Source organism: Diuraphis noxia, unplaced genomic scaffold, assembly GCF_037042655.1.
Source record: "Diuraphis noxia isolate RWA-SAM2 unplaced genomic scaffold, SU_Dnox_SAM2 contig0003, whole genome shotgun sequence".
Classification (NCBI taxonomy): Eukaryota; Metazoa; Arthropoda; class Insecta; order Hemiptera; family Aphididae; genus Diuraphis; species Diuraphis noxia.
The window spans coordinates 5,361,350-5,387,051 of record NW_028301713.1 but is presented as its reverse complement, the minus strand read 5'-3'; the positions used below and the strand labels follow the sequence as shown (position 1 = coordinate 5,387,051).

General features: G+C 28.6%; 1 protein-coding gene and 1 long non-coding RNA gene across 2 annotated transcripts in view; one reads left to right on the top strand and one right to left on the bottom strand.

Moving 5' to 3' along the window:
* The window catches only part of LOC107170287 (glycine receptor subunit alpha-2-like), a 244,227-nt gene that overhangs the window by 16,286 nt on the left and 202,239 nt on the right, over positions 1–25,702 (bottom strand). Inside the window, exons 5-6 of the mRNA XM_089223061.1 lie at positions 8,147–8,229; positions 4,374–4,508 (exon numbers count right to left, since the gene is read on the bottom strand). Of these exons, the coding sequence (XP_089079187.1) occupies positions 4,374–4,508; positions 8,147–8,229 (218 nt within the window). The remainder of the gene's footprint in view (positions 1–4,373; positions 4,509–8,146; positions 8,230–25,702) is intronic.
* Positions 455–2,283, top strand: LOC149056573 (uncharacterized). Its single transcript, XR_016190869.1, has 4 exons — positions 455–628; positions 702–1,020; positions 1,268–1,454; positions 2,180–2,283. It is a non-coding gene; the product is annotated as an uncharacterized LOC149056573 (long non-coding RNA).

The following is a 25,702-nucleotide window of genomic DNA, read 5'->3' as shown; positions in this document are numbered from 1 at the left end:
CATTTTGCGTTTTATAGTTTGCTTGAATAATTCAGGTGTCAACCTAAATTAAATGACTACTTGAATGTTTTTTTATAATTTAAAAAATATGTTTTTTATATTTAAGTATATTGGTATAGGTTAATTATGTTTTTATTTTTTATTCTCACAAACGTCACCTACGTTGATATTTTTTATGTACAACAATATTTTATAATGTTGCGGCGCTATATACCCTTAGATATTAAAAAAGCATAATGCAAATTGAAATTATTATTTTTGGTTAATGGAGTTCTGATCATTTCTCGTGTTGAAAAATGAACATCAACAGATGTCCTGAGGTTAGCACAACGCGATAAATATTATTATTATACATAATTTAATTTGAAATTGTTTTTAATTTTAAAACTAATAAAAAATTAAATAAAAAAAAAACGTTGAACGCTATTTCATTTCCAGGCAGGTACGACGTGCTCCGACGTCGGGACACGATGATAGCCATTATTTTGAATTTCTACACACAACTCGCTGAATATTAATACAGCCAAATGTTGTGCCGTTTGTCATTGGATAAACGGCGAGTTAAAAGTTTTGTAATTTATGGACGAATGTATACTGTTCAAACACGAAAACGACATAATACATCGACGTACAAATAAATAACGTGTTACAATAATATCTTATTGTTTTTATATAATATAATATATCATTAATATTTTCAGTGTTCCACATACGCCGAGTAGACCAAACGACTGGGAGAGCAGTGAAATGTGCTGAGAAAATAAACAAAAATTCACGAAACAACAAACCGACATATTTGTTCAAAATTACATTATAATAATATGTCGTATACGTGTGTCGAATAAAACGTCGTTGCGGTTTGACAATTATTTTGCATGCGTTGTATCTGAAAAGTTTTTCCTGACTAATCGCGAGTTGGTACACAATATAATATTATAACCCAACAAAGTGTAATATGACGTGAAATATTGTATTTATTCGTTGCGATTTCTTCTGGAATACTTGTGTGAAAACTATCAGGTAAACCGATCAGGTTTCGCCAATCGGCCGAACGTAAAATTTATATTTAAATACAAACGTCCCTGCAGCTGTTGTATTAGTGAAATTCGTGAGAGATTATAATGCCCAAGAAACTTCACATGAATAATGGACGCATTGTGTGTACACGCGTTTCCGTTTCAAGTTCATTTGATCGTAATGTGTATATAGTTTCTATATATAGTTGTCTGTAATTTAATTTCGAATAAAATTGTTCGTCTTAATTTAGTTGGCTCCGAAATTATTATGGTTTAACATGGTAAACTGGTTAAGAAAGAGCTCGTGATGATGTCTTCTTGCGTTACAACACCTTTGTATAATATTACTCGTCGTAATATGAACACCCAAAACGAAGCGGTATAGTGACTGAATCAGAAAACAACAAGTGCTGCAGTTATTTTTACCACCATATATAGGTACGTACAACGAAACGTTTATACAACAGTGTTTTAAATTATACTCAAAATAATATATATATATATATTATACCGACCACCACGTATATTATCTCCCAACAAATAAGCGACTTTTAATAAATGCTGAGTTTATTATCTAATATATAGTACTTTTGAAAATATTTTTTTTTACATATTACAATTTTTCTCAAATACATATATACAATTTAAAGACATAAATATATTACAATTTATCTACCTTCTGTAAGCATTAGCTTGTATTGAAGGTAGAGAGTTATATAATATAATATAATATATTGAAATTTATAAATTAATTATATATATGATAAGATACAAAATGTATGAATATAATAAAGTAAAAATAAATAAGATCAGAAAAAAAAATTTTCTAGAGTGTCACAATACTTTTTAATATAGAGACATAAATAACCACATTGTAAGTTTGTAACTGACGTTTTGGTATTAGACAATCGACGGATAATATGTTCTTTTTTGTAATCGTAGGCATATAATTAAAATAAGTTAGACCAAGATAATCCACGAATCTTTGACCAAAAGATTTTTTTGAAATAAATTACTTTACTATTATTATATGCTACGGTTTTTCTCTTGTTTACACTTTCGTGTAGGTAACACCCAGTTATTTGAATTTTTTACGGATAGGATGGCAATTTTTTTGAATAGATCCACTGGTAGTACATTAAATAATTTGAAATTTGTTGCAGTCGAACCTTCGAGAGAAGATTATATTTATATTTATACTTTATATCAGCGGTTTTCAACCTTTTTATCACCTGGACAATTTGAAAATTATCATGTTCCACTTGACTAAATAATGTTTTTTTTTTTATAGATATTATATATTTTATAATATAAAGTTTATATACATATAAATATGTGCAAAAATTATGATTAATATCAAATAAACTAAATAATATATATAGTATATTTAATGATCCATTCCATTTTTTTTATAAAGCGAGATTTTTTTAGCGTATCATCTATGAGCTTTTCACTTACCAATGGTGGTAAGGTTAGGTGGTACGTTAATAGTAGGTTGAGAAACGCAGCTATATAGAACAGTGCTGTTAACTTATAGCTTATAATAACAATACATAACAGTTCAAATTAAGATAACGTTTCCAACGCTAAAAATCGGATTTATTTTATGTTATTTTTTATTGTACATCTGAATTGGTTTAGTTTTTTTTTTTTTTACTTTTAACAACCTTGTTAATTTATTTATTTTATATATTATATACGTCTGAATGAATGCTACACAAATAATATGTATGGATTGTATGCTTATTTAAAATAATATGTAAAAACACGTCGAAAGGCTTTTCTATTGATTTTCATATTTCAAATGCACAATACAGAACAACGGTTTATAAAGGTAGGTATTAAATAATATTGTTTGATAAATGTAACAAACAAATTATTACGAAGATCGCAATGTACATTGGACTTAGGTTTTTCTAATTTTCGTTTATTCGTAATGTTAGGTACGTTTTATTAATTTGTAAATTCACTTTATAATCGTCATATTTAAGAAAAGTCTGCATTAATAATTTATAATTTTGACTAAATGGAAAAACTAAATAGTTTATCATTAAAAAAATATTTTTAAAATAAAAATATTATGTCATCGGTTCACATAAAGGCAGCTGTCGTATATTATTATGAAATCATGCGTTTAATAGTTTAACGCTATTTTACGTACTGCCAAATTTTGTTTGAAAAAAATTATTGATAGGTATATATTTATATGAATTCATAAATGCGACGAAACTATATTTTTTATACAATTGTTTGCTGCAGTCAGATTTAATAAATGATAAAAAAAAAAAAAAATTTTACTATCTTTTCCAGGATTAGGATATTGGGAATTTATTTATTGGATTTTTATATTCCTGAGCCGTTCGGAAATATTTGGTCTTTTGTCAAACAAAATAAATAAAAATCGTGACGTTTGAAAATATAGAAAATCAATTCTAGGTTTTAAATCTAAATTTTCGAAAAATAAAAACATTTCCATGTTTCCATCATCAGTTCAAACATGCACTAGCTATTTACTGTTTATTTTTTGTGTAAGTAAGGCTGCAAAACATAAAATTCATTGATTGCTTTACGAAATGTCCATAGAATTTTGATGCTTTACGTGAATCGTATGTTTTTTTTATACATTATGTCTGTTATTACTATATTTGTGATATTGATATATTTAACGGAATTCAGGCAATCAGGATTCATTTTCCTTGTGGTGGAGGGGGGAATTATGCATTTTTGAAAAATGTTTCTCTCTGTGTTTTATGCGAATAAAATCTACGTAAAGCGTAAGTCGCATGTTCACCGTTGTATCTATGTACCGTTTGACGACTGAAATCAAAATAGAAATCATGCAACTCTGATTTGTTACGTAGAATTTACAGAAATAATATCTGCAGTTGCATCACTGCCTATGTATTATATACGAAAATTACCTGAATATATTCTTATTCTATATTTCTGAATAAGAACGCATTTAGTGAAAACAAAGACTTAATTGCAGTCATAAATTATAGTTTTTGATCTTAAAAAACTGTATACGAATAACGGTTAAAGCGAAAATAGTCAGTCAAAAAGACGATGTTGTTGAATTTGGTCAAATATCGTTTAAATTTTCGTAAAGACACCTAACCCGAATAATTACATTTTAAGTTTTGTAATCCAAAATCACAAAGGGCAAGGATAAAAAAACTTAAAGATTAATACCGTTTCAAAATACTTACCAATATGGTAACATTTTTTTAAATTGTTCGAATATAATATATATTATATATCATGTATGATTCAATATAAATATAACCGTTCATTCATTTGCTATCACTTACTATAACTTAAATTTTACGGCTTATTGTAAGTAAATAATTTACGTACCTATTTGAAATGATTCTTGACAGTCAGAAGGCACGATGTCTACAATTTCAAACTGTGGCATTCTCAATCCTTTGGCCATTAGTACAGGATCCGTATTTTTCCACTCCAATCGAAGTTCTTCAATAGTTTTTGAAACTAAAGCGATACACGTAAAATTTATTTTAATGAATTAAATGATTAGATATCAGAAGATCATTTCAAGGATTATTAACTTTTAAACATGTCCAAGATTTGGGTCAATTTTAACAAACGCTCATTCAGTTATTTCTCCATTGCGAAAAAGACAATTTTTCAAGAAACACGTAATGTAAATAAATAGGTAAAATATTATGTCATAATAACACAAGTCAATATTATCAATATTGAAATACGTGATATTTCTGTCAAAACATTCACAACTGTTTTTCATGGAATTATTTTTAAGTTTGTGTTCTCTTTGGGAATAATGAGCTTTACGTCATATTATTATAAAAAATATTCTAGATGATTTTTTTCTGAAAAAGTTTGTGATCATATCATGAAATCGCTTTTATTATTTTTACATAATATGCCCTATTAGGTATTACTTCTTTACCAAATTATACAATGGAACTTGTAATTTAATGCAATACGTAAATTACACGTATAATAATATTATAATATATTTTATTAAATAGTATTTAAGAATTGAAATATTAATATTGAATCGTGACTTTTGAAATATTTTACGGTTTACTTGATTTAAATGTTCAAACGAAAAAAAATAATATATTTCGAAAGTAAAGTATGTTAATACCGATATTTTTCGCACAGATAATTAATAATTACTGGACGATACTTTGTATAATGTTAAGAAAACTAAAACATGACGTATATGAATGTGAATTTATAAAATACATTTTAAGTCCAATTCAAATTAAGTTGTAAGATATTTTCAGAAATTCAGAGCTGTATTTTAACGTGGTTTATTGGCAATATATTTTTGTCTAGTCAAAATTAATGAAATAACGTTTCAAACCTTACGTATTGTACATACGTAAAGGATTATTAAGAAGATTACATGTCCCTGAAGATATCTTTGCTTTGTTCGTCAACAGGATTAAACTAAACGCGTTGTATTGTTGGTTGGTGGTTTCTCCTACTTGGGGCTTTGAAATTAAATACTTCACTGAAAGATAAACTTTGGTGTATCTAAAATGAACTTATTAATTTTTTATCTATCTTTGGTCATAAGTTTTAGGCAAATACTGCAGCTTGGACAACATTTTACACTATAAACAATGTTTTAGAGGTATCAGATCTGTGCAGATTGTTTCAACTATTTGCTAGACATAATGATTAGCCATATCAACTTTATTGACATCATAATATTATTTTCTGAAAATATTGATTGTTTTGTTACAAAACTAATTATGACATTAACTAGGCATAATCATTATTTGATGGTTAGGCCTGAGTAGAAAGCAAGCGGATTCGTATACGAAAATACAAATATTTATGTACTGCTAATATAGAATGTTTAACTCTCCTTGTTACTCTAGACAAAAGATTTAAATATTACAATTTATAATACATTAGATCTAATGTAAACTATCGATATTTTTTGAAAAACAATCTTTTTGTGAATCTAAATTTGGAATTACTAACTGGATGTCACATGCAAATTGAAAATCAATAAGGCAGTTTAACAAATAACAGTATGAGGACGCGAAACCCAAAAATTGATAATCGTACACAAATATTAAGTAGAAGTATATATTGTTATCATAATATGTTGAAACGAAACGAAGCACAACCAAACAATAACCACAAATATTTCTTCAGATAAGCCGGGTTTATTTTAAATCAATTTATACTCCTAGAGTGGATATTTTACCAAAATTGGACAGCATCGTGCGGATGCTAATAAAATACCATACTAAATTCGATTTCAAAATGTTTTTGGCTAGGTATCAATTATGGATATAATTGTCAGCCTTTGTATTTATGTGAACGTTACTAACATTACTTATACTACGTAGGTAGAAGCGATGCAATTTTAAAATTATGAATATTTACTCTATTTAACTTTAGCGTTTAATTCATAGGAATGTGGATATTGAACAATATAACCTCCAAGTCTAAATGTTTCAGAAAATGGTAATTTATATTTTAATTTTTTTGTAGGTATATGCTGATAAGAAATTGTTTGAAAAATCAATGTAACCTATTTAGCATTAAACTTCTTATTTTCTAAATACATTGATGAGTAACACTGGTGGAAAATACGAAAATTAAGTAGTTATAATAAAAGTTATAAAAGGAAAACGCGTTCATTTCGAAAAAAAATAGGACCGTGTCTTGAAATATAAACTCCAATACGTAATCGAAATATAAATTACGGAACTAAAACCAAAAAAATAATTTTAAGGCGTCAGTGTTTTTTCAACGTTAAAATAAATTGTATCTTTTCCTCTAGAAATAAAAAAAAATTAAATATAAAATATAGAATAGTTTTCTAGCATATAATGATTTCTGAAAACACTTAATATAAACAATACTGTGAATAGAATCTATTGGAAAAAATCGTTTAAAAAAAATTAGTTTAGTTAACAAGGTTTTCCCTCATGAATATTATGAATACCTTTGTAATTTTAATCTATTTCTATACCTTTTATGTATAAATTGCACTCAATTTATTTTTGTATTGAAATATGATATTTAATATTTATAATATTCAAAAGTTTGAAACGAAATTAATTAACTTGAATTAGTTATTTAAGCGCAGTAGTCAAAACATTATAAATTATTAGGTAGTTGATTAGTTAAAACAATATATGTTATTAACTCTAAAACTTTTAAGTTATTATAGATAAAAGTATTAACTGAACTCGATTGAAATGAATCACACATTGAGATCACGCAACTTAAATTTTTTCAAATAATACCTAATTCAACATTTGTTATACACGCAGCTATTCTTTCATGTTGCTTACTAGCTGTAGTGGATTCAATTACATGTTCGTGTCTCCTAAATTATTGCAAAAAATGTACTAATTAGTTTTTAACTGCTAAACAGGTAACTGTAGGTATGTATAAACTTTAGAAATGGTATCAAGTTAAATTATTTGTATAGACTAAATATAATTTATAAACTTGTTAGGTGACATCGCTGGGAAATTTCCTATTAACGTTAATTATTGTAAATATAGTCATTGTCATCTTAGTTATCATACGTACTAATTGTTCCCTATGTATTGTAATATAGATTGTAAATAAATTATTTCTAAATAAAAAAGTCAAAGTTAACTTATTATTTTTTAATTGTTTGGAAATTGCTTAAATTTATGATATATTGGATAATTTAACTTGTAAAATTATTAATTTAACAAGAAAATAATTTTACTATATTTAAGTTTAAAAGCTTAAAAAATCAACATTAACTTATTTTTAAATTTTGAACTAGCTTACGAATTTATATATATTTTAGCTATTTTAACTCTTTATTCAATTACGAGTATTATGAATTATGATTAAAAAGTATTGTCAACATAAGATTTAAAAAAAAATTATTTTAAAATTAATGTAAGTTTTTAGATTTCCTTTAAAATAATATTACTAAAATAACTCTTTCTCTCTAGAATATAATCTAAAACACATTGATAAAGCACATTGCATTAGCTATTATACTGATATACATTTTATGACAAAATATTTTAAGTGAAAAGTTAATAATTTAAAAAAAAGTTTTTTTTTTTTTGTGTAAAAAAAACCATTAGTATTATGTTTCAATAAAATAATGTGATGAAACTTACAACTGGCCACTTCCATTGTGCAAATTTGATTATCCAATGGAAATTTAGACAGGTCCATCATACATGAAAATGTGAGCTTCAATCTGAAAAAAAAAATATAAATTCAGGTTAGGTTTTTATTGATTTGCATTGATGGATTATATTGAAATTAATTTTTTGCGAATCAAATATGTATATTATTATAAACTTCAACCATAACTTTATTTGTGCTCAGCTTGTTTTTCTGTTTAATAAGAAAAATTTAAACTATGATTATATATTTTTTGTTTTTCATATTTTACTAAATAGACCGCAATTTACCAATGTTTGTAATGGCCTGAAAACATTCGGAGCATTTATAAATATGTTTTTAAAGTGTATAATCATTTTTTAAATTACTATTTACTCTCTGTTGGTACCTCATTTTTTCTTCCTATACTATTATGAACTAACCGTAACAAACGTTGCCGTATTCATCCATTTCCTATTTTAAGTAATATTTATATAACATACCTAATATATATACAAACATTTTGATAAATTGATGATTAAATATTTATGGCTGCCATTTAACTGATGTAAAATAGTCAGTAGAAATTCAATTAAATCGTATCCGCAATATGCGTCTTATTGACATAGAATTGTTATTATTTAACAGTAGGTAATTAAAATGCATATTCGCGTGATGGAATAATATTATTCAGTAAATAATTATTTTGAAATATTAAAACTGTACGGAGATAATATTGTGATATTAAAAATATGATTAATGAGTGATTATGTGATTTATATTAAATTTTGATAGAAATCCATTGTATTCAAATTTTACGATATAATAAGAGAGTACAAATATTTTTGAGAAAAAAAAATAATATTCAGATTGCCAAAAACTGTAAACAAAAACGTTAAACGTATACATTTTTTTACACGTTCGACTTCTCTATATGTAATAATAGTAATAATTTGAAGTGCATGCGATGGTGGTGCACGGAAACAATACAGTTATAATGAAGAATTAAAAAAATATGTTAACTGGTCAAATTATGGTGATGATGTTGAACTAAAATCGAAGGTGCGACTATGTGTGATTGTAAAATAGACATAAAATAGCAAGTGGATTACTTTAAGTCCACAAGCACTTTGCAGACTTACATATAATAGTATTTTATAAAGTATTTTAATTTTTCAGAGTATTTTTAAAGCGTTTAACTCTCAAAAAACTTACCCACCTCAAAAGTGATTATATATTTATGTAATAATAAATGTAATATACTTTTAACGTAATCAATCACACAATTCCCTTCTGAATGACATTTAAAATACTAAAAACCATTGAAATTCAAATGTTGTTTCACTGTTTTATTTTATATCAATATCACATAATAAATTCAAAACGAAAATAAAAAATACTAAGCTCGCCTCTTTGTTCTTATCTTTGTTTTTTGAATCATAATTTCTGATGTAGATTCGTAGGTATAGGTACGCACGCACGAAACGCTCGGTTCACAGCAGTATATAGTGTCATTAGGATTAGTTTGTCGGAGGTAGATTTATATAATTACGTATAAGTAGAGTAAACATTTTTATTGTTTTTGAAACTTTTTTAATCCTGCAGGTGTTAAAATTGTGCCGTACAAAACAGAATGTACGTTATGAAATGTCGAATTTAGTGTATGTGATAATTGTGAAAAATCATGTTAAAAATATACGCATATCGAAATTTAAAGTACAATTGCAGTATTAAATCAAGAGGTCACACCTGCATGACGTGTTGTCTGTGTTTTACAGCTCACGAATTGGCCGTTAAGCACAATATAAACGATTTTGTGTAGTTAGCTTTAATATTATATTGAGTACAATTGACAAATAATGTTTATTAAACACTTATCGTACCTAAGAGTATATGACGGTTTTTTTTATCGCATTTAAATGTTTATAAACGAGTGATGTACTGATGTGTAAATAATGTTTTATATTTCAACCGTTAATGATTGATGTACGGTTGGGTCGGTATAATATATACCTTCGCCTGTTGTTAGATCTAAACAACTCAAATAGTCAGGCTCACGTTTGGGTCACTCCACCTTATAAAATCTAATGTTTTATTTAAGCGTTTATCGTTATATGAGATATTATGTCATATCCACATATTGCAGATAACGACGGCCATTACAATTTTAAATTTGAGACGCAGCGAAAGAGAAAGTCGCGGAGGTTTCTGCGCAGTGTTTCCCAAAGGGCGTGCCTTGAAATTTTATTTTAACAACTAATTTTTCAACACGATTCGAATCATAGAATAAAAAAATCTTGGATAATACGAATATGCGTATTCGCGGTCATCATATATAAGTACTCATTTTAGGCAAACAGAAAATATTTATTTAAAACAATTTATGATAACTAGACAATAATATAATGCGATGGAAAAACTTTTCGTGGCCACTGCTACATAGACGATCGTCAGAGCACGCGTCCTGTGTTGGAAAAATGATCGCTGCAGATGGTTTCGATTTCGGTCATCAGATATAAAATATTTTATCAAAAACGGTAAATTATTTTTCTCCCGATAGTTTGGAAATAAAAACGACCAAAGCTCGGGCCGGGGAGGGACCTAAACCCGACACTCAGACCCTTATTAGGAGCCCACTCTCCTCTCCTGACCTGCACCATCCTACACGCTACCGTGCAATTGACGTTGCGCCGTGACCTATACAAAAAGACAACACTAAACCGTGTGAAAACGAAAAACGCGAGATCGCTGGCTAGGATGGTACATTATATTTCAATATTTGATTAGATTTTGTGTCATCGACTGCGCTCTCGAGTGCCTGCAGTCTGCACAGATTCGTAGCCATCATCATATTGGTCTAGATCCGATAAGTGATAGATTCCGACGCGCGTTTAGACCAGCCGACGGTCGTCGAGAACTTTCGAGGAGGACTATATAATACGTACCTACTCTGCGGTTGGCTTATTCTATACGGCACAAAATCAAATAATAATTATTATTATTATAATATATCCAAGTGTGTCTTAGTGGAGTGGTAAACCACACTAAATCAATTACTGAACCTGCGCTCGCACGAACTATACAAATGTACACTATGCCAACAACTATAATATTATAATAGCGTGTAATGCACTTCATCGTCGCTATGGTATGTTATATATGATATTATTATTACGAATTTAATAAGCGAACATGTGTACATGACGTGGTTGTATACGCCTAACCGAAAATGTTTGTGGTCTTTTGAATAATGCAAATTGTATTCGTATGTGTGCGTATAGTTTGATCGCTTCATTTCCTACCTATCGGACGACGTGCTATATATGTATATATATATTCCTAAAGTTTGATAGTGCACGCGTATTCAAAATACTATTACTATTGAGCGGCAGTATATTATATCATTATCACGTGAATGCCCTGATGAACCTATCCTAACCCATATAACCGAACCGATCTGTGATTGGGCATCGTCATCTCTGGAATGAAACAGCGTATAGGAGGAAGGATAGTTAACAACTACATGATGGGTGTGTTTGACATACATCCCCACACAGTCCACACGCGCCCCAGTGATTTTTTGCTAACGATCAGCCCCCTCCCCCCTCTTACACCCACATAACATTTTTGGCCCTGGTACAGGACTGAATCCGAGTCCCGAAAATTTTTCCAATATAAATATTGAAGTAATTTTGAAATAATTAATATTCACATGAACTTCGGGCCCTGGTGGGCCTTCTGACCTAGTCTCTAGACTTTCTTTTGTAGAAGAATGCGCATCATCGTGATATTATATTATTTGAAAACTATACAGATGACAATATACCTAGGCAGTGGATGGATATATTATGCGAAGAGAAGAACCCTGCACCTTGTGCCAAACCTGAGGAGAACCTCTCATAGTCAGTCGCCTCTTCGTACACCGTCGAAGCTGCATATAAATCAGAAGTGGTCCCGGGATTCCAGAGAACCCGAAGCTCTGAGTCCAACTGTCTGTAAACTTCAGAAAAAAAAGTAAATTGTAATTCTAAAATTCTTTAGTACGTATTACTGGATCTAAGTAATTTAATATGTCTAAAAATATTTAGTAAAATTATTATTGTTCAAACTATTAGTTGTTGATGCTGTACAAAAAAATAAAAATATTCCTTGGTAGGTATCTGAATTTCAAACAAAAATATTCATGACGATGATGTATCAAAATATCGATTTGGTGTGCACATTTTATATCTCATAAAATACATTTTTATTATAGGTGCGTTAGAAAAGTGACAGATTTTATTAAAACTTTTTTTTTATATTTTTATAGACTTATCGTCGGACTAAAAACTTAATTAAGATTTAAGGGGCCGAATATAGGACAATTCCGATTGACTGGTTGTCATAAACAAGCGTTCATAAAAAATATCCAGTCACAATAATTTATCTGTTTGTTAAAAATAAAAATAAATATATATTATATTATTATTATTATTATATAATACTAATAATGAGGTGTATTAATTCAATTTTATTATATAAAGTAATGATTAGCGTCCGAATTCCTAGGTTTTTTCATATTTTTTTCCTTTTTTTGAATTTTTGTTAATCATCTCCACGAATCATACAAGTTAGAATTCACTGTTGAATTTTTATTTTGCATATTTGTCTATAAATGCATATTTATTACATATAATTTCAATGAATGCGCAGTAGCGAAATATTTATGATCGGTAATCGGTATTAGGACGCGGAATTAACGACACAGTTTTAGCTATCTCAATTTAAAATACGTATTATATGTAACATATTTTACATATTATATATACATTAGAAATAGGTGTGGTAATCCCATTATATTAAAAGAAATAGATAGTTCATCTGTTGTAATCTAATCGTTATATCTTCGTTATCGAAATAATTCATTTAATTTTATAATGTTACCTACAGTTTATTAAATAAGCTGTTCTCGAGTTACAACCGTGCTGGCAATTGACATCGGCATTGATTAGTTGCCGTATTAAAAATTATACTAATTTATATAAAATTTCGAAAGTACAAAATGCCAAAAGTTAGTAGTTCTTTTAGTTCTAAAATTCGAGAGTGGATTTCCTGTGCAAATAAAAACGTAGAAGTTTTTACTTCAGATGGAAAACAGTATTCTGTAACGCATGTGAAAAGCATATTATAGTTTATGATAGAAAATCACAGTTAGATCAACATAATATGAAAACAGGCATCTACTTCTTTAATTTAATTAATAATTATATGCAGCCGTAATATAAACATAGTTCTTAAAAAGATTTTTTTTTATATTATAGTTGTGCATATGGCTGCAATTAAACTAAAATTTCAAAAACAAAAATTAATTTCGACTAGCTCCCCATCCAGTTCCAATTCTTTTTTTCGAAGATTTATGTTTCGCTATGGTTTCATCTGATATACCTTTATATAAATTAAAAAGTTCCTCAATCCATTACCAACATCATACAATTCATCACAGCCGCCAATCTTCTTACCAAAATTTAGTTTAATTTAGATATAGATACAATTCATGTAATTTGTTTTCCCCCTTTATATTAATAATTTCTCACGTTAAACCCAATGGCCCATGTTGCCGAGGGTATTCATTAATAAAAATTAAAAAAAAAAAAAAAAAAAAAATTAAAAATAAAAATTAAAAAGCAAACCATTTCGAAATTTTCTATCAAAATATACCAACCAATCTATACCAGACGAAAGCTCATTACGGAAACATTATTTATCAATTTGTTATCAAAATACGATGAACGAAATAAAAGAAAAAATTGGAAATAATTTTATTTACATTGTAGTTGATGAGACCACTGATGCGCGGGGTTAATACATCGCTAATTTACTTGTGGGTGTCCTAAACAAAGATTATACAGGGCGGCCTTATCTTTTGGCATCCAAAGAATTAAATAAAACGAATACGAATTAGGTAGTCAATTTATAAACGACTCATTAAGAGGACGCCACACCCGCATGTGTTGTCTTCATCGTAAAAATGCGTAGCATAGCAAATTTTACGCTCAGCAAATCTCGTTTATCTCCTTCAATTTAAAATTTAGAGTGAATTGACCTATTATAAAAATTAAAACCGAGGGCATCTCATGAGCTTTTTATTATATTTTAATTTTAAACCGAGTTATGAGTATTTTTAGATATAGAAATAATTTAAAATTTCAAAATACTCATAACTCGCTTTAAAATTAAAATATAATAAAAGGCCCATGAGATGCCCTCGGTAATTTTTATAATAGGTCAATTCACTCTACATTTTAAATTAACGGAGATAAACGTGATCTGCTGAGCGTAAAATTTGCTATGCTACGCACTTGTACGACGGAGACAACATATGCGAGTGTGGCGTCCTCTTAAAATTATTATGGACCGATGTAGGCATGGAAAGACGCGTATTACTCATATTGACAGACGCTGCTCCATATAAAAAAAAGGTAAAAGAAAGGAAATCGTTGTAGTTATTTTATTCTATAATATGGGACATATGACTTGTATTGCACATGCTTGATTTCTTATTGCTGTAAAAGTTCGTGAATTATTTCCAAATATTAATATTTAAATCAATAATGGTAAAAAAATATTTTTAAAATCACCGAGCAGAATTTCAATTTTTAGAGACGAAATGGAATATACATATATCTTTACCTCCCGTTCCGGTAATAACAAGGTGGGGAACATGGATAGTAGCTGCATTATATTACACGGAACATTTTATAAAATACCAAAAGGTAATTGAAAAGCTCGCAGAAGACGACGCACAATGCGTCAAAAAAGTACTTGATATTATTAAAGATAGATCGATTTTGAATGAATTAACATTTATATCAACTCAATTATCATTTTTAGTTGAAATAATTTTAAAAAACTAGAAACACAAAATATGCTTTTATCTTTTTTTTTTTCCTTCTTGAAACCGGGAACGGGTGGGAACTGTTTAACACAATACTGCCACCCGAACCCGTATCGTTTATTCACCATAACAAAATATGCTTTTATCTGTAAATTTTTGTTTAATAAGTGAATTAGAAGAAAAAATAAACATTATTCCTGGACCTAAAGGGGCAACATTAAAACCAAAATTGAAAGATGTTTTCTCCAAAAACAAGGGCCTAAAAATAATACGTAAACTTTACAAAGTATTATTAGGGGAAACGGAAGCAGTTGAACTAGATGAAAATTATCAAGACCCAAATATTTAAGCTCTTTCAAATTTGCCCCGATAACGTCAGTGGATTGTGAACGATCATTTACTATATATAAACGTTTACTAACAGATAGACGGCATAGTTTTACCGATGATAATCTTGAGCACCATTTAATTATTCATTTTAACAATAAAGAATAAAAATTAAAAACGCATTATTTTAAACTATATTTACACAATAATTTTATTATATTTTATTTTTTTATATTTTTTTCATAATATATACTTTATATAACTTTGAATTTTGTAAATGCATATTTGTTGCATAAATTAATGATTTTTACTGCATATTTGTTGCATATTTTAATGATTTCTACTACATATTATATGGCATATTTTAATACTTTTTATTTCATATAAATCCGGGCTCTATAAGTAATGATTATACCAGACATTTTAAGTTTTCGATTCGATTGTTTTTGTTGTATAAATGATATTATATAGGTATTCAAGTTTTATACTTATTAAATAATTGCAGTCTCGTATTGAAATCGGAACCTCTTTTTGAAGAACTCGATTAATTTTATTTGGTTCAAAAGAAATATCTTTTATTTTTCACTTAAAAACTCATTTTTATTGTAGGGAATTCATACAAAATAATATTTCTGTTTCGTCCACGTTAAAAAAGTTATTATGTTCGAAACCTTTTGAAATATTGTCTAGAGAAGGTCTCTTTCTAAAACTGCAATCTTCTGCCGAAACGCTTTATTATACTCTCTTTGGATAAAATTTAGTCTGTGATGTCGTGACATTTTTTTAATTTGTCTAACCAACCGGAGTTGACTTGAAATGTTTCATGGCACTAAAGAATATAGGTACTTTTACTGTTGATTGATCGTCTCTTACTTCGATGACAATACAATACAATAATTTAACGAGGTATAATTAGCCACGCGCTCGTACATAGGATTGTATTTAAGAATTTTTAAATATTTCGTAGAAAATGGAAACGTTTTTGAGTGAAAACGAGCCACTCTGGCTGTTAACTTTTGGTTAAACAACACACGAAACCGTTTTAGGACGCTAAGGCAAGTCTCGGGAGGACGTCAGTCGCCGATTTGCAATTGGTCTTTATACTCATATAATAGATATTCATAGAATATTAACATGCGAACAAATGGAAAAAAAGCCAAAACTCATATAACAAACGACGAGGACCGCGACACAAACTTTCGAATACGTCCTAGTAAATAATTGTCCGGTATAATGGCGTCGGCTGCGGGATGCAACCGTCCCAGAATAAAATATACAATACTATATACCAATACTATATACTGCATGTGTAGGACAAGCGCGCGTCATCTGTTAGCTTATATAATATACCTATACTGCAATAACCCAACGAACGGCTCCATAATATTATATACAGCACACGAACTGGCTACATTTGCATTACGTCGACCTATTTTATTTTTTCGTTCGAACCGACGACTACGGCGGCGGCCCCAGGAGAACCGTGCTCGCGCATTGTTTTCGCTAGCTGCAGTATTTCGTCGACCCAGTTGATAACTTGATTCCGAGTGGGCTCCGGGGTACGCCGAGTGCGAGTCCCGCGAGCTCGCCCACTCAAAGCGGGGTGTGTGACACGTGTGGCGTACGTACTTATATGTAGTAATGATAATAACATCACATATTATTATGTTCTATCGTTGCAGCAATATTCGTTAGAGAGACTCTCGAAACGCATTTCAGACAGGCGTTCAAACAATATTCGAATTAAACTTTGGTTCTTGGGTAAACTCAAATAGTTGCCATACCTCGCTAAGCGCGATCTACAACTGCGGTGACCATGACGTCCAACGAGAACGTCATATTTCCGGAACGAAATTTATCGATGTCAATTTACTGCAGGTAGGTATATCAGTATTCGCGAACGGCGATAAAGTGTTTATAGCATACCGATATGCGTAGATTTTTCTTTTGATGTTTCAGTAATATAAGTACCAGCTACCTGTGGTATGGTATCTTACTCGTACCTATATATCATTACAATAATTATGACGTCGTGCTGATAACACAATCGCGTTTTCCGCATAGATAATAAAGAAATGAATGGGCCATCCCTATACCTTATAGTTTATACACGGAGCGTTCTGTGATCGAAGAGAACTTATGTTATCATAGTGGTTAGATAGTGGTTGCCGGGTAGCAAAATTTTAATGCATGACGTCACGGCGCGGGAAATTTAAAAATATGTCAGCCCATTCGACAATCAACAATCAGATAGGGCATAGAACCATAGATAATAAATAATTTTTTATGATGACAATAATATTGATATAAGAAAATAATAATTGTTAGGTATAAATACAAATTAATATAAAATGAGTGATCTGCAATAGGGCACTATGTCAAAAACTTATAATAATATCACAGAATAAAGTCTATTCAATAGATAAATAAATATGATATAACTAATATTAATAATGATAAATAATGATATTTTCAATTTTGTTATTGTCAATCATAGACTTAGGTTAAGTCTAGCATGAGGTCTATGTTGTCATTTTGTCAATAGATAATAATAAAGTACGTGACAAATAAGAATTTATTTAATTTATTTGTCATGATAAAGTATAAACATAGGTTAAATAATAGGTTAATGAACAAGTTTAGTTACATTAAAATTAAAATTAAAAATCACATAAAAACATATTAAAGTTATTGGTTTTGAACTAAAACAAGTTTTGTGTATTTAGACTTAATAGTTATGGTATCATTTTTATTTTTTAATTCTTGATACATATTCGTATATCTAAAATTTGAAGATAATTAAATTCGTCAATTGGTCCCTATGCGTATCTAAAATGGATATGTTTTCGCTGCAATCGTTTTTATTAAAATATATGTTTAATTGATGCAAATTAGTACATCATTTTTAGTTGTAATTCACAATATTATAACTTAAGAGTTAAAATTTTAATTATTTGATTTCTCTATTCAAGACAAGATATACGAATATAGTAATATAATGAATTATTATTATTTAATATTTATGGCGATAATCTGATAAAGCCTATAATACCAATATTCAGTAACCTGTGCTACACGTTGTAACCATATTGGTAACTTAAGTTCTCTTCCGTCACAGATGAGAATAATAGCATGGCTCATCCATTTCTTTATTATCTATGGTTTTCCGGTACTCAATACCTCTTTGTCTAACAGGTGTTTTGACTGTTGACACGCGCACACAATATTATGGGCTAACCACAAGTAACGAAGTTCGAATAATTTCAAGTGGAACATAATATCGTAGGCTCAATTTCAATAAATAAAAAAGCGGGTAAGTGGGTATCGCTCTGCTGTACATAAGGGGGTGGGGTGGACCTCTGACTAGGGTAGATTAAATTTGAATGCAATGATAGGTATCATTGTATACGAAAAACGATTCTGAACGGAGATGGTTTATCTGTCTAGGGTATATTATAGATCATTAAAAATTTTCAAATCTTAGATTTAAAAAGAAAATTTTTTATGAATTTCTAGCTTAAAATAATTTGTGAATTTTCGTGATTTTTACGACTATGTTGTCAAAATTTAAATTTAAATGCTTGTAAAAAAAAATTGTGACTATGTATTTCTTTTATTTTGCAACTGCTATTGTAAAAATATATTAAAAGCCTTGTATTAAATTTTCAAATCTTAGAATTAAAAAGAAAAACTTTTATGAATTTCTGTCTAAGATAATTTGAACATTGCCGTAATTTTTACGCATTTAGTCAAAATTTGAACTTTAAATGCTTGTAAAAAAAAATGTGACTTTGCATTTCTTTTATTTTTCAACTGCTATTGTAAAAATATATTATGAGCATTGTATTAAATTCCCAAATCTTATATATAAAAGGAAAATAAGAATTTCTAGTTTAAAATAATTTGCAAATTTTCGTGATTTTTACGTGTTTTGTCAAAATTCAAACTTTGAATGCTTTAAAACAAAAATTATGCATATATATTTCTTTTATTTTTCAACTGCTATTGTAAAAATATGATAGGAGCCTTGTATTAAATTTTCAAATCTTAGATTTAAAAAGAAAATCTTTTATGAATTTCTATCTAAGATAATTTGAAAATTGCCGTAATTTTTACGTATTAAGTCAATATTTGAAATTCAAATGCTAATAAAAATTGTGCGTATGTATTTTTATAATTTTTGAATCACTATAAGAATCACTCATGAGGTACTTTGTATTCAATTTTCAAGTATTTTGATAGGGCCAAAAAGTTTTTATCGACACTTCAAAAAAAAATTTTCAGACAAATTGAAAATTTCAGTTGTCTATAAATATCTCAAAAAAAGTCAAAATATTTTGAAAATTAAATCATGTAAAGCAAATGCCAATCTAAATAACTGGTAAAATTTTCAAGTATCTACAACTTATACTTTTTGAATAATAACAAATATTTAAAATCGTTTGAGGATAAATCGTTATCGTTATGCTATTTCGTAAAAATTTAAAATTCAAACGCACTTAAAATTTTTCCTATAATGATGTTTCGAGTTTTCTCTATAGTTACTTGAAGGAAAACTAATAGAAAACTTAGTGTTGTATTTTTTTTTATCCTTAGTTATAAACACAAACAATTTTATGATTTTTCAACTTCAAAATTACTTGCAAATTTTCGCGCTTTCGACAGATTACGTAAAAATTTGAAATATAAACGCTTATAAAACAAAATTGTGACTTACGATTTTTAATTTTTTTTAGTTACAATAAGAAAAACTCATAAGGAATCTCGTGTTAAATTTTCAAGTTTTTTTGGTCGTCCAACACTTTTTTACCGGCACTTCAAAAAAAAATTCTCAAAAAAAATTGAAAATTTCAGTGGCCTATAAATAACTCAAAAAAAGTCAAAAATTTGTGAAAATTAAACTGTATATATATAACACTAACATAAACATTTGGTGAAAATTTCAAGTATTTACAGTTTGTAGTTTTTGAATTACAACCATATAAAAATATCGATTTGGTCGAAAACTGGTTTTGCGTAAAAATTCCCATTTTTCTGTCTTTTTTTTTGTTTTTCTCGATTTTTTAGAAAACTGTTGGTAAATGTTTACTTTTGACCTCTATAATGCACCAAGGATATTAACTTTTACATCGGAAACCACCCCCAAAGTTTGAAATTGAAGCATTATTTCGACTAGTTATGCTGTACACAGACACACAAAAAAAAAAAAAACACATAATTGTAAAATCAATACATTCATCACTTCGTTCAGAATCTAAAAATTAAAGGTGCTTAAGCTATATGCATTTTCTCAATAATTTTAAAATTGGTGGTGCTTATACCCCCAAACCTCATCCCCCCTATTTGCACCTATGTGTAACACTAGGATATGTTGTATCGTAAGTACGTCCGACAAAAACCGCAAACGGATGAGACTATATATTTTCATCGTTAGTTCGGGTTGTTATAAATAAAATGTAACGTTTTGACGAGGATATAGAAAACTCGAAAAGCAAACTTTATTGGGAATAATATTATAGTGTTATGACCCAAAGCGAGTGTGCTGCTCGTCGAGTATAGTTTGATTGATGTCCGACGTGGTACTCGTAAAATATGTCTCAGTTGCAGGGAATCTTAACCCCCTCCCCCGCCCAATTGAGCGCGTAAAATTAGCACCGTTGGCGCATAATTTTCACTGGCTTCAAAGTTATTTTTTAGGACCCATGGGGCGAGGGGTAGGACTTACGATTTAATATGATTGAGAATATTAATATAGTAAATTTGAATGTTTAGGTGGCTAACTTAAAGATGAAAATGGCACGCTGTCATTTCTCAACGTCGTCGTTCGGGCGTGAAAAAGAAAACCGTCCGACGATAAAACAAAATTCTAAATATTATTGTTGTCAGTGCTGTGCTCTCGTGGGACTTGCACGCATGTCCCCTGATGGTGAACATTTTCTACGGGTTATGGGAATGCATACAGCAATATAAATCTGGCCATCACAAACCAACGGGAAGGGTTCATCTGCATTTTAACCCTCAACAAACGCAAAAAACAGAAAAAAATTATAATACAAGGATGATAGGGGATACGAAACCCGGATACTACGTGTAGGCAGTATAGTGTTGCGTAGGACGACGGTATACGGCGGAATTTTAAAATCTGTTTTAACGATTCGGAAAACGATGCCTATATAGATAATATTGTTGTAACGCGGTATTAACGCGATAAAAACTAAAATAATATTGTTACCTATATTTGTGTACCTATAATTTTTTTTTTTTTTTTTATGAGCGCCGGACAGTCGTTGAATTTTATTATAACTATTATTTTTTATTATTTATTAACGCCCGAACACTGCTATTATGTGACACGTCCCATATTGTACAGATTGTTTTTTTTTTTATTATTATTATTATTTACCTCGTGTTTTTCGCATCATTGATGTTGTTTTCACTCATTTTATTTTCGTGGTACACAACCCCAATGGGGTCATCACCCCATCACTGACGATCGTATGATATTACAGTTTATGCCGAAAACCTACGAATTATGATTTTCGACAATTATATCATAACAACTGCATGCGCAAAGTAAAACAAGAAGCGATCTATATCGGGGCTCTTGATCATAATGGAACGTATAACCCATAATAATCAAAAATTAGAAATAAACTCGAATACAAGTTTGGTAACAATAAACTACTCATAACAGACAATTATATTTATAGGTTTAATCCAAGTTAATTCATTTGAAAATTAAATTGAGTTACATATCAAAATCATTTGTGCCCAAAACATTATTTTATAACAATAACGGGTTACTGGATGATGTATTATTTCTTGTTATTAACAAATTATTTTTTAGATAAAAGTAAGTGCTTAAAGATAAAAAATGTATCCCTACTATACAAGGAAATACCACATTAAGGGACTCAGTGCTGGTTTTTCAAATTTTCAGAAATTCTATAGAATTTGAAAATTATATTTAATATTTTAGTTGCTACTTTGATTATAATAATTTTTCACTAATCTAGTATTATCTAGATACTTATTTGTTGTGCTGGGGCAGGGGGGTGATACGATGCATTATATCTAAAAAGATTACTTCACAGGAATGATTCTCAGGCCTTGTGGAATTGTTGGATAACTATTTTTTTTTATCCGAAATAATATAAGATTTCCTACACGCCACAATTAACTCTGGTTTTGTATTTTATTTAAAATTATGGTTTGTTAAATAATTTGTAAACAAAAAGCTTAAAATTGTATTATTTTTAATGTATATACTATAAACTTTGAAATTAAAATACTTGAAAACGAAGTTGAACGTGGTATGCAGATTATAATACCTACAACTAATAATATAATAATAATAATAAAAAAAAAGATCAAATATGCAGGTCAATTCTACAAAACAGGATCACTATTTTTGTAGACAAAACGTAGGCACCGAGAGTCTTAAGATATTTTTATAAAATCTGTACAGAAACGATATGGCATTTTATTGATGACCAAAGCCCTAAAACAATTTAAATTCTAAAATTCTAAAAAAAAAAAAATACCATCTACCCAAACCGATATATTTCTTTACATGTAACTGTTAAACCGTAAACCATAGAAATAAAAACTTGAAATCCGGCCACAGCGGCTGATTTACTTTCTAAATTTATAAACCTCGTATTTTAAAAGTTCGTTAACTAAAATTAGACGATATAGACAATAATTTACTAAATACCCTATACATTTGATATTGTGTTTTTGTAAACTGCCTGTGGTGTTATTTTACCGGAACTAAATTTAATTTTAACAAACCGGATGCACGGCACAGGATGCACCAGAAAAATATGTTTATTCTACACGCGTTATTGTGAGATTTTATCATAAAATTGATTTATTTATAGCATTTATATGTGTGTTAAATATTATGTACAGCTGCAGGTTGATATTATCATTGTGGTTATCATTATTTTTTGATTTAGTTTCGAAAAGCAAAATTATTTTTATATTGACATTTATACGTTTTACTTTATTATTATAAATTCAGGAATATATTTTTGCTATATATAGCACTTGAAGGGTAGACACTGGTCAAGTTCATTTTTCTTGGGTTTTTTTTTTTTTTTTTGGACAGTGTGATATTTTTCGTGTGGTGCGAATAACCTTAGGACATCTAATATTTAGACAGGTTTGTTGATAGATTACAAATTGGATATTTTTTTCAAGAAAACCGGCATTTTAGTATTTTCTGTATTAAAACTCGAATTTAGCAGCGTGTTTCACTATCATAAAGTAAGTTTAAATATAAATGAATGATTAATGATCTTATTTTTTCCATTGATGAATATAGATTTTAGATTTTTATATTGCAATATTTGTCAAATCATGGATCTGAAAATTACTATTATTTGTGTCTAAATAAACATAGTAAGCAGTTTTGGTAAAGACTATACCGGGTGATTCAATATTAATGTAAAACACTCTTTATTTTAAAAATTATTCACGTCATGGAAAATATTTTTTTTAACGTATTTTCAAAATAACATTTTTCTAAAAAAATGTAAGGATTTTTATAAATCGAAAAACTCAGATTAATAATATTCATAGAAAAATAAAAATTATGTCCTTTAAATGAGTGAACAGCTTCAAAATTATAACGATGAAGAATTCTAAAAATATAAATTTTCCAAAAAATTTTGTTTTGTAACAACTTAAATGTTAGACTATACAATTATGTAAAAGAAATATTTCAAAAACTTTTTTTTTTCTGGAATAATGAGTGTTTTACCAATGTAAGGTACTGGATCACTATCCGTATTCATGAGTTTGTCTAATTTAGAAAACAATATGCTTGTGTAAAGTTTAAACGTTTCTATATTATTTTTTTAATTTCTTGTTCGTTTGCTGGTTTGAAATTGTCTTTAGGATATAGCTATACGTGCCTACAGAGTGAAATACAATGTGTGGCTCGAATAACGTTTGAAATTTTGAATGCAGAAAACATTGAGTAAGAGGCATTTTAATGACCTTCGCACATAATTTAATATTTCTATGCTGGAATGCAATTTACATGGTAATAATGTATATAATATTGTACATAATACATGCTTATGTGTACGCCTTTTACTAATTTTACTTTGTGGCTCATATTAAAAAGTATTTAATTCAATTTTCAGAATATGTCAACTATTTAGTTACAAAAGTTATTATGAAAGTAACAAACAATTTTAGTTGCTATAAAATAAATGGACATTTTAAAGTCAAGCTAATTAGATTTGACTAAAGTGTATATACGAGGAGATTCACCAAGCACGCTCATCCCCTTTTTCATTTAATAATTTATTTATTCAAATTTTGATTTTTGAAATTCTTAAGTTTACTTAATTACCTAATTTCCAAGTACTTAGATTTTTTATAGCATTTAATTAGTGTTCTGTAATAGTGGAAATTTTTTTTAATGCGAACAACTTGATTTACTAAGGATTATAGTTCCATGATAATTGGAGCTTTTATGAATTAAAAATTACTGTAATTAATATTAATCTAAATATCAACATTTTGTATTTTGTACTATAATGAGTTGAGTAGGCGGCAGATAAATTAATATTAAGTACATTTAATATTTTTTCAAACCGTTTTTAAGGACTATTATTCTTAATGCATACATTTTAATAACGTATACTGATATACTAACAACTTATTAGAATTTTGGTTCTGTTCTGACATATCAATATTTTCAAAAAAATCATCCAATTTATGATATTTACAAAACAAGTTTTATCACCATAGTTAGCACCTTGAAAAGTGTACAAATAGTTAAAATTACATAATATTTTAATAAGTATCTGAAAATATATACTTAAGTATACTTGAAAATTCAAAAATCAGAATTTGAATAAATCTAAAAAAAAATAGGCGGAGGGGGGGGGGTTGTATATGCTTGTTGAATCACTCTATATGTATTTGCCATTCACTTGAATTTAGAAATTCATTATACTTGTTTCAGGCCAAGTTTGTGTGCATGTAGTGCGTTGCAGGTAATAAATGTATTGGAGCGTCAGACCTTGAAGTAAATAGTCTAATTAAAAAGCAGGAAATCGTGCGACCTGAACATATTTTGGTTAATCTTGGAAAGTTTCTGAGGACAAATTAAAGTTGATTTGAAATTTGTCCCTCAATATTTTGGGTTTCTGTCGTACAGCAGTACATTATCATAACAAGTGTAAACATACAATCCTATTAAATTTATTTAGAAATTTGGAAATTCGATTCTTGTGAATGTAATTTTAATATACGTCAATGTACAGGTTTCGTGTCTGATTGTTTTTAAGTGGTTTATGTATTATATATTATAATTATATTTCAATAGTTTAAACAATATTAAAAT